Below are 16,842 nucleotides of genomic sequence, written 5' to 3' on the forward strand. Positions count from 1 at the left end.
TGGCATCAATGATAAATTTGCTCGAAGACCCTGAAGAGCAGTACCATCTTTACTTGCAAGAAATCCCAACAGAGAAAGTCAAAGTGGATAAAACTGATAAAAATTGTGACAAAAGAATAAAAAGAGTACGGTAAAACAGAAGGAAAGTTTGCATATTGGGAAAGATAAGCAAAAATTGAAAGATGAGGAAGTGGAAAAAATGGAGATGGCTGCTCTAAGAACAAGAAAATTGAAGAAAAGGTTGGAAAACATTATCATTTGACATTTGAGGAATTTGTAGAGGAAAGATTCAAATCCATTGGAGAACAGTTGAAATTTTGCATTACAAATTTGTATACACATGTACCAACGTCTTTTATTCCATTGAACTTGCTGAAAAAACATGATGAATTCTCTTGATTTGCTGAAGTCTCTTGAAAATTTGTTGGTTAGAATTAATATTCCTAATCAAGGGTTGAAGCAACTTCTCAAGATAAATGAGAATGTGGGAAGCAGAGTTCATAACCATTTGCAGCTGAGGAACAAAATTAATGAGTGTCTTACTACACTAAAATCACTTCCTCAAACATTCCCAGTTCCAAATTTCTCCAATATTTATGAAATAAAAGAATTTTGCTCGGGGAATGCTTGTCTGCTTTTTTGTACTACATCAAGCTCCATTAAATTGCGCAAAAAAAGAATGGCGCCTATACAATTTTTGGTTATTGATGAAGCTGCACAGCTTAAAGAATGTGAATCAAATATTCCCTTACAACTCTCTGGTCTTTGCCATGCTGTTCTTGTTGGAGACGAAAGACAATTGCCAGCAATGGTTAATAGCAAGGTTTGGAATTTCTGAACTTATTATATTCCTTTGTCTTCCCATTGTCAGTAAATGCTTTTCATTTTTTCATATTTAACAAATGTAATGATCATTAGATTTCTGAGAAAGCTGGGATTTGGAAGAAGTTTGTTTGAGAGGTTGGTAAAGAATGGATACAAAGGTACCTCCTCAACATCCAATACAGAATGCATCCTTCCATAAGCTTATTTCCAAATAGAGAATTCTATGGCAAGCAGATTTTGGATGCCCCGAATGTCAAAGAAATAAGTCATGAAAAACATTTCCTTGAAGGAAATATGTATGGTTCCTATTCATTTATAAACGTAGCCCATGGGAAAGAGGAATTTAATGAGTTCCATAGTTTGAAAAATATGGTTGAGATTGCTGTTATTGCTGAAGTACTCGCAAACCTATATGAAGGTATCAATTTAACTTTGGCTAGGAAATTTTAATAGTCTGTTTAGCATTGAGGTTGAAACTGCTTTTTCGAGAAAGCATCATTGCAGATGCTATTAGAAAAAGCAGTTTGGGAGTGATGGTTAGCTACTTTGAAGCTTTTATGATCAAATAATGAGAAATTCAGCTTAAAAATGACATATGGTCAATATTTCAATGTTTATGTTTCTCTTAAAAACAGCTCAAACCTTAATTTCAAACAGAACTTATGTACTCATTGTGGGATTAAGCGGTGTCTTTGTTTTTGCATTACAGAATTCATTAGAACAAAGAAGAAGGTTAGCATAGGTGTCGTATCACCATACAAGGCTCAGGTTCATGCAATTCAAGAGAAGATTGGAAAAAATACAGTTCAAATTCTGATGGGGAATTCTCTGTAAATGTTCGCTCCATTGATGGTTTTCAAGGTGGTGAAGAGGATGTTATAATGTTTTCCACTGTTAGATGTAACGACAAAGGATCAGTGGGTTTTCTTTCCAACTGGCAAAGAGCAAATGTAGCACTAACACGCGCAAGGTGTTAATTGAAAACTGAAAATTATAGTCTCAGCAGTTGCTTAAATATTTTATTTTTCTTCTATTATTGATTTAGAAATTATAAGTTTTGGTTTGGTTGTGTAGATATTGCCTTTGGATATTTGGAAATGAAGCAACTTTAAGTAAGAGCAGCTCTATTTGGAGAAAGGTAGTCAGTGATGCCAAGTTGCGAGGCTGCTTCTATAATGCTGATGATGACAAAAGATTGGCAGAAGCTATTATAGCTGCCCCAATTGCGCTTGACCAAATTGGTATTTTTTATAGTTATTTACATTTTTTTTCCTTTTATATTATGTACTTTTCATGGTTGCTTCGCTTGCCTGATATAACAATGAAGTGCTTTTGGCTTAATTATGAGCATTGCAAAGTCAGACCAAAATAATTGGATATGTCTAAAAACTTCCTACACTTATATATAGTTGAATTTTACTTATCAGTAAAACTAATCGCAAAAAATTTTATTGTGACTTTCAGATGCTAAAAAACTTACTGACAAGCACTTCTGGAGGTGATGCTATTAAACTTTCAGAATCATTTTCATCACTCAGTATAAGGGATGAATCAACTTCTCCTGGCACAATTCAAAAGTACGTATTTAGAGAGTTATTTTCAGTATAAAAAAATTGATGTTTCTGTTCCCCATTTCAACTGGTATAGGATTTTGATGTCACCTGCTAGATATGTTCTGACCATTTTGAAAGGACTAAATATTTTGCGTTAATGATGAATAGAGAAGAAGTCAAGTTGAAGTACCAAGCTCAGAGTAAAGCCAATACATCTGGATCAAACCCATGGAAATAAGGATCCAATATAAATCTGAGGTAAGATTTTTCAAGATCAGGGACAAATTTAGAATTTGAGTTTTTTGGAGGATCAAAGTGAAAATAGCATCTGTCTTTTGTTTTCTCTTTTTCCCCTCAAAACTTAATGAGCGAATTACTGTTTAGTCGGAATTTATTAAAATATAAATTTTGACCATTAAATTTCATCGAACCTCATACTAATTAACATTTATCCTAGGACTTTTTATACCAGTAATTTGTCTTTTACACTCTGTTTCAAAATAATGAAGGAATCAAAATAATTGAAGAAAATATTAATGAATTGTTAATTTTCTTTCTATTGGTATTTTTCACCCATGTGTTTGGATAATGAAAGAAAAAAAAAAATTATTTTCCTTTGTTTGGAAAAGACAATTTTATGGGAAAAAGTTATTAATAATGATATCTTACCATTTTAATCTTATCTATCATTTTAGAGGACTTTGACGATCAAATAACTTCAATAGTTAGCTAAGAATAACTATTATTAATTTCAATAGTTATTAATAAATCGTCAAATAACTATTGAAGTTATTTGACGATCAGATAACTTCAATAGTTAGCTAAGAATAGTTTGCATATTTAGGTAATTGTATAAAAATTAGAGAAACTTCATCATTCCACAGTTATTCTTCCCAAATAGAGAGATTTTATTTATGTTCCTTTATTATTTTTCCTTCTTTTCCAAACAAGGTAAAATTGTTTTTCACAGTTATTTTTCTCAGCTATTTTGATTTATTCAAAAAAATAACTCCATCCAAACAGAGTATTAATTAATTAATTAAAAAAATTTAGAGATGGAGTGAATGAAATTACAGAGATAAGTCAAACTACAGGGACTAGACAGCAATTCTTCCATTTGTAATTGGTCAGGTGCTGAAACGTCAATACTGATCCCTGCTGAATTGTTCTTATAAAGACGTTGGCAATGCAGGTAACAGACTTTCCAGAGATTATTCATATGCTTTAACTCAATTTTGTATCATTATTTTGTTTTATAACTCAATTTTGTTGCTTCTACAATTTCTCCAATCATATAAGAATGGAGATGGCAACAATGAGCACAAGGGCAATGATAATGGAATGGAGACGGCAAAAGGAGGCAGTTATTATAAGCAAAGGACATATTAATGATATGGGCGCTTTTGTTAGGGTTTGGAAACATAGAAATGATATGGGCGCTTAATTCCAAAGCTTTGCGTATAACCAGCCCACTGTCTCTGTTAAATTGAAATCTCTACTGATATTTTTTAGATATATAAACAAGCGTGTAGTAATTTTTGTATGGGAAGGCATTTGCGACGTCGTTTCTTGGAATTTTCCCTCGTCTCTCCCTCTCTGGATTTCATTATTTTTATTTCACGTTTCCTGGAATATTAGATGCGAATCCACAAAGTGATAAAAGAAACCATTTCATTCACTAATTAGAGAGAAGGAAAGAAAGAAAATGCAGATTTTGAGTCCTCCACCAATGGAAAATTAGCGACTAATCTGTGACATATTAATATTTTTTTATAGTCCGAAACAATATTATGAATTACATAATATAAATATTTCTTCGCTTTATTGATAAAATTGATAAAAACTTATAGTCAATATATTTCGAGCCTAAAATCTATACTTCCCAAATTGCTGAGAATTAAACTACATACGATTAGTCCTTTGGGTGTGTTTTTTGGATCAAATTTTTGAGAATAGCTCTATTATTGAATGGAGAATGTATATGAATGGGCTAAATCTTGATGACCAATTTAAACTTTCAATATATGTTATGGCGTGCTGGGAAATGTGGAGAAAGAATATAAAGTTCAATTTTATTTCAGTGCCATAAACGAGCCAAGTTGAACTAAATTCACATTGTTTGAGAATTGAGACTAATTTATAGCATGTGATTTGAGTTTGAGCCAAATCTGAGTTTAATATTGAGCTCAAAATTTTGTTCAAACTTAATTTGTTCAATTTTTAAATGAATTCGAGCTTGTTCACGATTCTATTCAACTAATTAAAATTATTATTTTAATATATTATTTCTATCTAATAATAATTACATATTCATATATACTTTATATGTTAAAATTTATTTTATTCTTAACTAAAATTTATAAAATATAAAAGAAAAATGATTTTTTTTCATAATATTAGTATATTAATAATTTTTGTTTCAAGCTCTTAACAAGCTTTTATAAATTATCAAGCTTGTTTGTAAAAATAATCAAGCTTTAAAGCTTATGTTTTGAGTTTGATTTGGTTAACAAACAAGTTTGAATTAAACATTTACTGAATTGAACACAAACAAGCTTTCCAAAACTCGAAAAGGAACTAAGGAAATTAACACTTTCCAAAACTCGTTTAAAGCCACTTCTTTTTTTTTCCTCCAATATGGAAAAAAATGAAAGGAAATGAAGGGAAGTAAATTCAATGAAACTTCTATTTCCAAATACATACTTTAAATAATTTCACTTCCTTTCCTTTCTTTTTCCGACATCTTTTATAATCAAACTAAACACCAAAGAAAAGGATGATTAAGAAGCAGTAAGTGAAATAATATTGAGCATCTTAAAGGAGTTGATATTAGGAAATGAAGAGGAAGACCCAAGATGACATGGAAACAAGTGAAAAAAAAAAAAAATCTAGATATGCTAAGTCTTTGTAAAGAAGTAATGCAGAACGGAGCAGAATGGAAGAAGCAAATCCATGTAGCCAACTCCAACTAGCATGGGATTAGGGCTTAGTCGTCGTCGTATTGTTATCGTGCCTAAAAAGAAGTATGCTTGTAATTTGCAGGTTTTGAGTTAGAAAGCCCTTGGGTCCTACTCCAACTGGACCCAGGGGATATCAAACTTAGAGATCTGATATTAAAACTCAAATAATTTATGGTTGTAATTCTGTTCTACAACAGATATAAAGAGGGTTTGCAATATCCTTCAGTAGTTTTCTTTTTAAAGTTATATAGTAAAGTAGATTTCTTTTTAAAATTTGGTAATACCTTTGACTGTGGCATGACACCTACATCTGGTAGATTTCACTGCATATAATTACCATGGTGCAACAACAAGACTGCTGTTATCATTGAAAGTTGACAACTATATTTAGACTACATATTGGTGACTGGCATTAACTATAGTAACTTCCTAGAATTGCAATATACAGTCTACAACTTGTGCAAGTCTAATTATAGTAACCAATTTCAATAGTAACAGGATATCAGGTCTACAGAATCTAACCTGGAGATTGTAGAGTCCAGATTCCAGTTTTCGATTGTATCTTTCCTCTTCATCCATCTGCACCATATTCAGGGTGCTGTGAATTATATACTCCCAAATTATAAACATGCTGTGACAACAAAATCAAAAAAGTAAAATACCTCTAAGTCATCGAGTTCAAGCTGGTCCATCCGTTCAGTCTCTTCTTTTACCCTATCTGAATATCTGAGTCAAGATTATCCAGATGTTAATCACATGCATTTAGGCCTCAAAAGTAAATTTAGCCGAGAACCCAGAACCCCTTACTGCAGATGCAGTAGGAGCAGAAAGAAATCTTGTATAGTTCATCAGCAAAACAAAAGAAAAAAAAAAGAAAGAGACAAGAAAAAAGGACGAAAGTTCTTCAAAAATTGCATGGTAGAAATTCAAAACTCATAAGACTTTAATGCTTTGTGTGGTTGAGGGGAAAAGAAACAGAGTGGACCATTACCTTATATAGAGTTCCATTAGGCGATCTATTTTCTCACATTCATTTTCAACAAATTTACTCAGCAATCTTTCCCTTCTTTGAACCTCTCAAAATTCCACCTAGAAAATAAGAAGAGCGACATCAAAAGCAAGATCAAATGACAATTATGATCCCCTTTTTTTAAAATTTTTTACTATGTCAAAGAGTTCCTGCCACGTTGATTCAATGAAGGACAATGATAAAATAAACTATTATAGTATTTTCTCAGTTTCATCTATTATGGATGGAATACATAACAAGCTTATTTTTCTATTTAGGGACATAAATAGTGTAATACTGGTGAGCTATTGGAGGCTCGGCTGAAAAAAAGCTATTTCGAGTTTGTTCAATAAGCTTGATGAGCCAAACTTGCACCTGCTTATCAAGCTCGTTAAATAAATAAGCGAAGCTTGAGCTTTAAAATGAGGTTCATGAGCCGGCTTGGCTAGCTTTATAACAGTAAACCAGCCGAGCTCGAGTTTGGTAGAACTCGACTCAGCTCATTCACATATTTAGTTCTATTAGTGACTCTAGAATCACTACAAGCTAAAAATGGTTCTAAAAGGTTATTTTGGCTATAAAAACTCCAAAACAACTGAAAAAAGAGAGTTTAAACTGCTTTAAGAACAAGATAACTAATGGAAGCTTTCTCAAAAAAGTATTTTCAATCTCGCAAACAAATGTTATCGTTTACCTTCCCTTTTTAATCCTTGTGGTCTGTTGTTTTAAGAGGAATTTGCAAGGTAAGGCTCCTAGTACTGAGTATATACAAACAGACACAATGCCTAGAAGTGTTTAACTTGCCTGCTTACCAAATAGTGATGCAACTAGGGATATAATGCGCTCTTCTAGTTCCTCTTGGTATCGTTCTTTCTTATTCTTCTTGCTCATGGGGATCTAAAAGATATTATATAATATAAAGGATGTTTATATAATATATTTATTGACTTTGAAGTCAAGGTGCTTTTTTCCTTTATTCCAATTCTTTAGGTGATGTTGCCTTTGTGGAGAAACATACATATATCGTCGTTCATTGTAGCTTGGTAGAAGCTTCATCTTCACCTTCACCTTCATCTTCTACATACGTTACAGAAGCATCTATCTTGCTTTAGTTCAACGCAATTACTGGCCTACTCCTTCCCTTAATTTCTTGTAGTGTAATTTTAAACTATTCCTTCAATCTCTCTCTCTAATATTTCTCTTTTGTAGGGATCGTGTAAAGAAACTGGAGAGGACGAAGATGGAAATGAAGGAGGGAAAAAGGATTATGGGTAAGGGATTAATAGATGAAGTGTTTTCTTGGTCCATTCATGATGTGCTCAACGATAATCTTTACAAATTCCAGGTCGGGTATTCTCACTATATATATATATATATAATCTCCTTTTAGGTGTTTTTTCAGTTGTTTCTTGCGTGCAGCTGATAGATTAATTGAAGATTTTTATAAGGAATTGCATCTTTCAATTTATATATGAGAAGGTTGATAACAGGGGTGGAGATGGACTTTAAAATTTGGGGAGGTCAAAATAAATTTTTCAAAAATTAGGGATCAAAATGAAGAAAAAAATTTTTTATACTAATTTATAAGGTAAATTTAAAAAAAATTCTGGAGTTTGGGGGCACGCCCTCCCCCAGTCCCGCCTCCCTCCGCCCTGCTTGATAGGCATATGATGTTATTCAATTTTTATTTATTTTTTAATCATTAGCAACATATTATTATATTGTCCTCTCACAATATATTAGCAAGCAGCTTAGATTTGACATTTGCATTGTGTAATTTGATTTTTTTTAATTATACACTATTATCATTTTCTTTATCATGTATAGAAAATATTAACCATAAATAAAATAAGGCTAATTAAGTCATTAAAATTATATAAAATGCTTTCTTGCATTCCACAAAATAATGTTATAAACTTATACCTCCATCCGATGTAAATCAACTCGAGATATGGAAGTCATTTATGAATGACTTTATTTGCTTTATTTTTAAAATACCCTTAGTATAATAATTTTAGAGAATTAGAAAAATAAAGAGTTCTGTCATAAAATTTTAGATTATTTAAATTTATGGAATTCATTTAAAAATTTTATTTTATTTGATAGAATTTAGTTTTGTTATATTTAAATCCATAGAATATAATTTGCAGAATTTGAATTCTCTCATCACGAAATTTAGATTTATAAATAAATTTCACAAAATTGTAGAATTCATTGTAGTCTATAATGTTTTGTAAGGGAGACGAATATCATCTGTGTCATCTACAATGTTTTTCTGAGTACTATAGTGATCAAAAGTAATTTGACCAAGAAAAATATTATGATTTTTAAATCACAATCAGCAAATATGAACTTTGCTTACATAATTAAAGGGAAAGTGTAATTTTCATAAACTAATTGACGATTTGTTTGGCAAGAGCGTTTAGAGTAATGTTTAGTGTTTTGATTAGGTTAAAATACTGTTTTAATTAATTATTGTATTCGGTTATATCACATTTATCCTAGCTTTTAAAATTTAAGGTAGTGTTTCATGAAACGTTTTAGCGTTTTATAAATTTTTTATAATGTCTATGCATATCTTGTGTTTATCTTGTTTTCTATTATTTTATTCTTTTTTGTCTTTTTATATTAAATAGCTAATCAAATATTTATTTTTACCGAACGTTTCTATTTTAACCGCTATATAAATAGCTAACTACTAACAGCTAAAAACTGGTAAAATAGCTAAACAACTAGTAAAACAACTAACAGCTACTAGAACAGTTAAAGTTACCGAACATGCCCTTAATTAATTGTTTGAAGAAAAAAAATCTGATTTCTACTCTTATATCTAAATTAATATTTATTGTATTTAAAAATAAAAAAAATCCTTAATGTACTTGTATTTAGGTCTCTTAAGTTTTTCAAGAAATGACATGATGGGAACCTAAAGTTGATATGCTTAATTAACAAAAATAAAAAGAATATGCTATAATTGGAAAAAAAATACTAAGAGTCTGTTTGACAATATTAATTGTTTTACTAACTGTTAATTAAATTTATTGAATTAGTTGCTTAATTAGTTGAATTCGAGAGAAAAAATGCACGATATGATTGTTAAAAAAATTAATTAATCTCAATAAAATGCTAAAAGTAGATTGTTTAACGTGTCCTAAAAAGCTCCCTCAAAACTTCAAAAAGCTTTATGAAAGCGGTTGCGGGATAGCTATAGAAGTTCAGAAGTTATTAACTTTTTTTTTCTTGATTTATACAATTTTTATATTAAAAAATAAAAATTGTAAATTTTATCCTTTCTTTTGCACTTAACTAATAAAATTAAATTTTATTTATTTATTTTAAGAAATGAATGAAATGATCTTTCACATTTGCTTCTGCTATAAAAATAGTCTATTCATCTAAAAATACGCATTGCTGAGAACTCTTTTCGATCGTGAAAGGATAATTATAATAGGCAAAGTATTTGAATGCTTTTTATAGTAAGAATAAAAGAAAAAAAAAAATCTCAAATTAAATTTTTTTAATTTTTCTATTTAGATGTTAAAATAATTTTATGATTAAGACAATATCATTTTTGTTGTAGTCAATTGCGCACTTTTTTCAAAAAATAACTTTTAGATACTTTATAATTAAAATTTTTATATAAATAAAAATTATTATTGAGAATAAAAAAGTATTTAAATATTTCAAATTAAAAAAGTTAGATAAATTAATTAACTTGTAAACATATTTTTGTTATAATATAAAAATTCTTTTTATCATTTAAAAATTTGTAGATTAAAAATATCCAACTTTTAGCAAAAATTAAGTGGGCAAATTCGAAATTGTTAATTGTCAGTTGATTTTAATGATTTATTAATAAACCAAAAGAGGATTTTGGATTCACCAATCATAATGTCTAATAATTACAAGCAAAAAATGTTTGCATGGAGGATTCTTTTTTTTTAGAACAGGAAGGGATATTCGAATCTGAATCTATTGCTAGGTCATACGTGCATTTATTATTAGGCAATGTCACTGTGTGCATATTGAAAACTTTTAAATACATGAAATTTGTCAAGATTCATATATTTCATGAGTTATAATTTCATGGATTTGATGAATATTTATAAAATTATAGAAAATATCTAAGAATTTCTCACCCATGTGTATTTGTCATTTTAAATATAAGAGCGATTTGAGAAAATTTTTCAAAATCCATGAATTGTGTCTTTTCAACAATCAGATGATAAAATTCCATAAAATTCATGGATTTTGCAGATTATTTTTTTCAAAATCTCTGAATCCAAACATTGTCAGTAGCATGCAGATTGCATTTTTAAACTCGTTCAGGCATTTCGTCGAGAACCTTCTCTGCAAGTTCTGATCACATGGACTGCAATATCCTCTCAGTACATATGCTCAAAGAGACCAACCTTATAATGCAAAAAATGCATGTTTAATGAAGCCACATTATTTTTAGTCCGGGAGTCAAGTTGGGGAAAGCTTCCATTGTTGTACTATACCTAAATCTGATGTCCCACTAATATTCAGTGCTTATTTCAAATCACATCTTCTATCAATTAAGGAAATGGTCACATATTCAGTGGCCATTACCTTTATTATCTTCGTGCAGTTTTAGTTACTGTGAGAATAAATTATCTTAGAATAAGTAGAATAAAATGGGTTGTTAGGTTTATTATTAGTTTGGTTTATTTGAGACTTGGCCATTCTTTACCTTCTGCCTTTGCATTGTCTATGATACATAGTCATGTATCTTTGAATAATAGATTATTTCTCACAGACCATAGCATAATCTGGAAGCGCTTTTGCATTTAAACTATGATATTATGTTTTTATTGATGGTAATTGATTCTGGGGGAGCCATGGGCCAGTCTAGTCAGATTCTGGCTTGGAATTGGCAGTTCCAGTTCATGGAACTCTGGAAAAGGAGCTGTTCTTCTTGAAGTCCTATTCTGGTTGGTTTCAGGGACAACTTGTTTTTAATAATCCAGTCTGGAACCAGCTAGTTCGGAACTGCAGACAGTTTCCGATCTGTTCTGGTCAGTTTTTTGAGAGATAGGAAGAGATCCAGTGCATAACCGTGGGACTACGGTTGCAGTCCAGCTCTAGCAGTATCTATGTTATTTTCATTCCTGAAGCATGTATTTTCCTGTAATTTTTTTGACAAAATTTCTTTTAACAAAAAAAAAAAAAAAAAAACATAATAAGTTTTTGCAACCCCACAAATCTTACTCCCATTCTCAATTCCTGTTGTCTTGTTACAGGTGAAGACGATTCCAGACACATTCATGTCAACAACACATTATCTGAAAACATTCATAACCCCACTTCTTGAAGAAACACGTGCCGAGTTGTCTTCAGGCATGCAAGGACTGTCTCGAGCACCTGCAAGTGAAATATCCTCTATTAAGACATCTAAGGGGTTTACACTTCCAAAAGACTTGTTTTATGAAATTTCACTAAAAAGAGAACGGACTAAGAACAACGGAGTACTATATGAGCCTGTGGTTGGAGATCTTATTGCCTTGGCTGATGTGAGACCAAAATGTGCAGATGATTTGAGCAGGTTCAAACAATCTTATCTTATTGCTTATATTCATGGAGTCAAAGGTGACTTTTCTGATGGACTCTCAGTAATATTGTCAAAGCCTGTAGTTTTTGAACAAGATATTCAAAAGGACAAGAAAGAAACATTTTTTGCTGTTTTTTTGATAAACTTGACGACAAATATTCGCATATGGAGAGCATTAAACTCAGAATTGGAAGGAAAGAACATGAACATTATTCAAGAAGTGCTGCAAAATAATTCTAGTGTAAGAATCATGGTTAATTTCTTGTTTCTTCAATATCCTATACTAAGGGCTTGTTTTGGCATTACAATTGTAAATAGCAGATTTGGAGCTAAACGTATGGAGTATTTTGTTGGCCTTATGAATATAGATTTTCACAATATGATTTCTTATGAACCTAAAACTGATTTTGGGAAAAAGCAAATTAAATATGAGCTTTTCCTATGATTAGTTTTAGGCCAATAAAAATAAAATTACAAAAATCCATTATTCATTGAATAATGAGAATCTTGCTTAATTTTTATCCAAATTTGTTATTTGAAAAAATAATGCCAACTAGCCCTTAAAACTGCTAAGTTAACATCTTTGGCAAAAAGTTTCTTTGCTCTCGGCATACTATTGTGTATATCATTTCTACAACCTAAGAATATATCATTTCTTGCAGGATGGTGAGAAGTGTAGCACCTGCTCTTCTAGAGACAAAAAAGGTGCTTTCTTGTCATGCATAAAGGACATATCCTGCTCTTCTGACTTAAATGATTCAGAAAAAGCTGCAGTTCTGAGCTGTATAAGTACACGGGACTGCTCACATCGGAATTCTGTCAAACTAATATGGGGGCCTCCAGGAACAGGGAAAACAAAGACAGTTGGTTTTCTGATACATGCCCTATTTACAATGAAATGCAGGACACTTACTTGTGCTCCAACTAACATAGCAGTGTTGGAAGTGGCAATGCGCGTGCTGAATTCAGTTGTCAAGTTGCTCGAATATGATACTTATGGTATTGGAGATATAGTTCTGTTTGGCAATCAGGAAAGGATGAATATTGACAATCAGAGTGAACTTTACAATGTATATCTTGATAATCGTGCAAACATACTTTACAGTTGTTTAGCTCCAGTGTCTGGGTGGAATCATAGTCTGGCATCAATGATAAATTTTCTTGAAGACCCTGAAGAGCAGTACCATCTTTACTTGCAAGAAATTCCAACAGAGAAAGACAAAGTGGATAAAACTGGTAAAAATTGTGAACAAAAGAATAAAAAGAGCAAGGTAAAACAGAAGGAAAGTTTGCATATTGGGAAAGATAAGCAAAAATTGAAAGATAAGGAAGTGGAAAATGGAGATGGCTGCTCTAAGAGCAAGAAAATTGAAGAAAAGGTTGGAAAACATTCTCATTTGACATTAGAGGAATTTGTAGAGAAAAGATTCAAATCCATTGGAGAACAGTTGAAATTTTGCATTACAAATTTGTATACACATGTACCAACGTCTTTCATTCCATTGAACTTGCTGAAAAACATGATGAGTTCTCTTGATTTGCTGAAGTCTCTTGAAAATTTGTTGGTTCGTATTAATATTCCTAATCAAGGTTTGAAGCAACTTCTCAAGAAAAATGAGGATGTGGGAAGCAGAGTTCGTAACCATATGAAGCTGAGGAACAAAATTAAGGAGTGTCTTACTACACTAAAATCACTTCCTCAAACATTCCCAGTTCCAAATTTCTCCAATATTTATGAAATAAAAGAATTTTGCTTGGGGAATGCTTGTCTGCTTTTTTGTACTGCATCAAGCTCCATTAAATTGCACAAAAAAAGAATGGCACCAATACATTTTTTGGTTATTGATGAAGCTGCACAGCTTAAAGAATGTGAATCAAATATTCCCTTACAACTCTCTGGTCTTCGCCATGCCGTTCTTGTTGGGGACGAAAGACAGTTGCCAGCAATGGTTAATAGCACGGTTTGGAATTTCTGACCTTATTACATTCCTTTGTCTTCCATTGTCAGTAAAATGCTCTTCATTTTTTCATATTTTGACAAATATAATGATCATTAGATTTCTGAGAAAGCTGGATTTGGAAGAAGTTTGTTTGAGAGGTTGGTAAAGATTGGATACAAAAGGTACCTCCTCAACATCCAATACAGAATGCATCCTTCCATAAGCTTATTTCCAAATAGAGAATTCTATGGCAAGCAGATTTTGGATGCCCCGAATGTCAAAGATATAAGTCATGAAAAACATTTCCTTGGAGGAAATATGTATGCTTCCTATTCATTTATAAACGTAGCCCATGGGAAAGAGGAATTTGATGAGTTTCATAGTTTGAAAAATATGGTTGAGATTGCTGTTATTGCTGAAGTACTCGCAAACCTATATGAAGGTATCAATTTAACTTTGGCTAGGAAATTTTAATAGTCTGTTTAGCATTGAGGTTGAAACTGCTTTTTCGAGAAAGCATCATTGCAGATGCTATTAGAAAAAGCAGTTTGGGAGTGATGGTTAGCTACTTTGAAGCTTTTATGATCAAATAGTGAGAAATTCAGCTTAAAAATGACATATGGTCAATATTTCAATGTTTATGTTTCTCTTAAAAACAGCTCAAACCTTAATTTCAAACAGAACTTAAGTACTCATTGTGGGATTAAGCGGTGTCTTTGTTTTTGCATTACAGAATTCATAAGAACAAAGAAGAAGGTTAGCATAGGTGTCGTATCACCATACAAGGCTCAGGTTCATGCAATTCAAGAGAAGATTGGAAAAAAATACAGTTCAAATTCTGATGGGGAATTCTCTGTAAATGTCCGCTCCATTGATGGTTTTCAAGGTGGTGAAGAGGATGTGATAATGTTTTCCACTGTTAGATCTAACAACAAAGGATCAGTGGGTTTTCTTTCCAACTGTCAAAGAGCAAATGTAGCACTAACACGCGCAAGGTGTTAATTGAAAACTGAAAATTATAGTCTCAGCAGTAGCTTAAATATTTTATTTTTCTCCTATTATTGATATAGAAATTATAAGTTTTGGTTTGGTTGTGTAGATATTGCCTTTGGATATTTGGAAATGAAGCAACTTTAAGTAAGAGCAGCTCTATTTGGAGAAAGGTAGTCAGTGACGCCAAGTTGCGAGGCTGCTTCTATAATGCTGATGATGACAAAAGATTGGCAGAAGCTATTATAGCTGCCCTAATTGCGCTTGACCAAATTGGTATTTTTTATAGTTATTTACATTTTTTTTCCTTTTATATTATGTACTTTTCATGGTTGCTTCGCTTGCCTGATATAACAATGAAGTGCTTTTGGCTCAATTATGAGCATTGCAAAGTCAGACCAAAAATAGTTGGATATGTCTAAAAACTTTCTACACTTATATATAGTTGAATTTTACTTATCAGTAAAACTAATCGCAAAAAATTTTATTGTGACTTTCAGATGCTAAAAACTTGCTGACAAGCACTTCTGGAGGTGATGCTATTAAACTTTCAGAATCATTTTCATCACTCAGTATAAGGAATGAATCAACTTCTTCTGGCACAATTCAAAAGTACGTATTTAGAGAGTTATTTTCAGTACAAAAAATTGATGCTTTTGTTCCCCATTTCAACTGGTATAGGATTTTAATGTCACCTGCTAAATATGTTCTGACCATTTTGAAAGGACTAAATATTTTGCGTTAATGATGAATAGAAAACAAGTCAAGTTGAAGTACCAAGTCAGAGTAAAGCCAATGCATCTGGATCAAACCCAAGGAAATAAGGATCCAATATAAATCTGAGGTAAGATTTTTCAAGATCAGGTACAAATTTAGAATTGGAGTTTTTTGGAGGATCAAAGTGAAAATAGCATCTGTTTTTTGTTTTCTCTTTCCCCCTCAAAACTTAACGAGCGAACTACTGTTTAGTCGGAATTTATTAAAATATAAATTTTGACCATTAAATTTCATCGAAACTCATACTAATTAGCATTTTATCCTAAGACTTTTTATACCAGTAATTTGTCTTTTACACTGTTTCAAATAACGAAGGAATCAAAATAATGGAAGAAAATATTAATAAATTGTTAATTTTCTTTCCATTGTTATTTTCCACTCATGTGTTTGGATAATGAAAGAAAAAAAAAATTATTATCCTTTGCTTGGAAAAGACAATTTTAGAGGAAAAAATTGTTAATATTGATATCTTACCATTTTAACTTCACCAATCCTTTTAGAGGACTTTGATGATTATATAACTTCAATATTTAGCTAAGAATAGTTTGCGTATCCAGGTAATTATATAAAAATTGGAGAAACTTCAACATTCCACCATTATTCTTCCCAAATGGAGAGATTTTATTTATATTCCTTTATTATTTTTCCTTCTTTTCCAAACGAGGTAAAATTGTTTAACACAGATATTTTTCTCAGCTACTTTGATTTCTTCAAAAAAATAACTCCATCGAAACAGAGTATTAATTAATTAATTAATTAAAAAAATTTACAGATGGAGTAAGCAATTGAGTGAATGAAATTTACAGGGACTAGATAATAATTCTTCCATTTTTAATTGGTCAAACGTCAATACTGATCGCTGCTGAATTGTTCTTATAAAGACGTTGGCAATGCAGGTAACAGACTTTCCAGAGATTATTCATATGCTGTAACTCAATTTTGTATCATTATTTTGTTTTATAACTCAATTTTGTTGCTTCTACAATTTCTCCAATCATATAAGAATGGAGATGGCAACAATGAGTACAAGGGCAATGATAATGGAATGGAGACGGCAAAAGGAGGCAGTTATTATAAGCAAAGGCTAGCAACAATTGGCGATTCCAAACTGTACTTCAACTTTACAATAGCACGTTACGTAAGAAATGAAGGCATACTTCAGACAAAGCATAATGTAATTAATGGATTCTTAGTTTATCTTTTTAGTGAAGCATAT

General features: G+C 31.4%; 1 protein-coding gene, 2 long non-coding RNA genes and 1 pseudogene across 10 annotated transcripts; 3 read left to right on the forward strand and 1 right to left on the reverse strand.

Annotated features, from left to right (window-relative positions):
* Positions 1 to 2: 2 nt before the first annotated feature.
* Positions 3 to 2,197, forward strand: LOC149498092 (putative helicase MAGATAMA 3; annotated as a pseudogene).
* A 98-nt stretch (positions 2,198 to 2,295) lies between these two features.
* Positions 2,296 to 3,953, forward strand: LOC149498093 (uncharacterized). 3 transcript variants are annotated; one of them, XR_016319506.1, is made up of 4 exons: positions 2,296 to 2,402; positions 2,547 to 2,636; positions 3,432 to 3,570; positions 3,678 to 3,953. It is a non-coding gene; the product is annotated as an uncharacterized LOC149498093 (long non-coding RNA). The 3 variants fall into 3 exon arrangements; XR_016319505.1 differs by having other exon boundaries at positions 3,473 to 3,570; XR_016319504.1 differs by having other exon boundaries at positions 2,547 to 3,570.
* A 1,797-nt stretch (positions 3,954 to 5,750) lies between these two features.
* On the reverse strand, positions 5,751 to 7,240 carry LOC105635641 (uncharacterized). Its single transcript, XR_005179109.2, has 4 exons — positions 7,160 to 7,240; positions 6,330 to 6,427; positions 6,001 to 6,064; positions 5,751 to 5,917 (listed from the first exon to the last, which is right to left on the reverse strand). It is a non-coding gene; the product is annotated as an uncharacterized LOC105635641 (long non-coding RNA).
* Positions 7,241 to 7,415: 175 nt separating this feature from the next.
* Positions 7,416 to 16,793, forward strand: LOC119371480 (uncharacterized). 6 transcript variants are annotated; one of them, XR_016319694.1, is made up of 10 exons: positions 7,416 to 7,692; positions 11,612 to 12,160; positions 12,582 to 13,880; positions 13,977 to 14,301; positions 14,593 to 14,854; positions 14,959 to 15,125; positions 15,350 to 15,461; positions 15,605 to 15,693; positions 16,399 to 16,522; positions 16,630 to 16,793. XR_016319694.1 is itself a non-coding variant. In XM_089718296.1 (9 exons), the coding sequence occupies exons 1-8, from the start codon at positions 7,588 to 7,590 to the stop codon at positions 15,684 to 15,686; spliced, it is 2,901 nt and encodes a 966-aa protein (XP_089574422.1). In that variant the 5' UTR covers positions 7,416 to 7,587; the 3' UTR covers positions 15,687 to 15,693; positions 16,523 to 16,793. The 6 variants fall into 6 exon arrangements, 2 of the variants coding, with proteins under 2 accessions (XP_089574422.1, XP_089574421.1); XR_016319695.1 differs by having other exon boundaries at positions 16,433 to 16,522; XR_016319697.1 differs by lacking the exon at positions 7,416 to 7,692 and adding an exon at positions 10,514 to 11,498.
* The last annotated feature ends 49 nt before the right edge of the window (positions 16,794 to 16,842 follow it).

The sequence above is a fragment of the Jatropha curcas genome, chromosome 2 (genome assembly GCF_041381405.1).
Source record: "Jatropha curcas cultivar XTBG-Jc1 chromosome 2, XTBG_Jcur_1.0, whole genome shotgun sequence".
NCBI lineage: Eukaryota > Viridiplantae > Streptophyta > Magnoliopsida > Malpighiales > Euphorbiaceae > Jatropha > Jatropha curcas.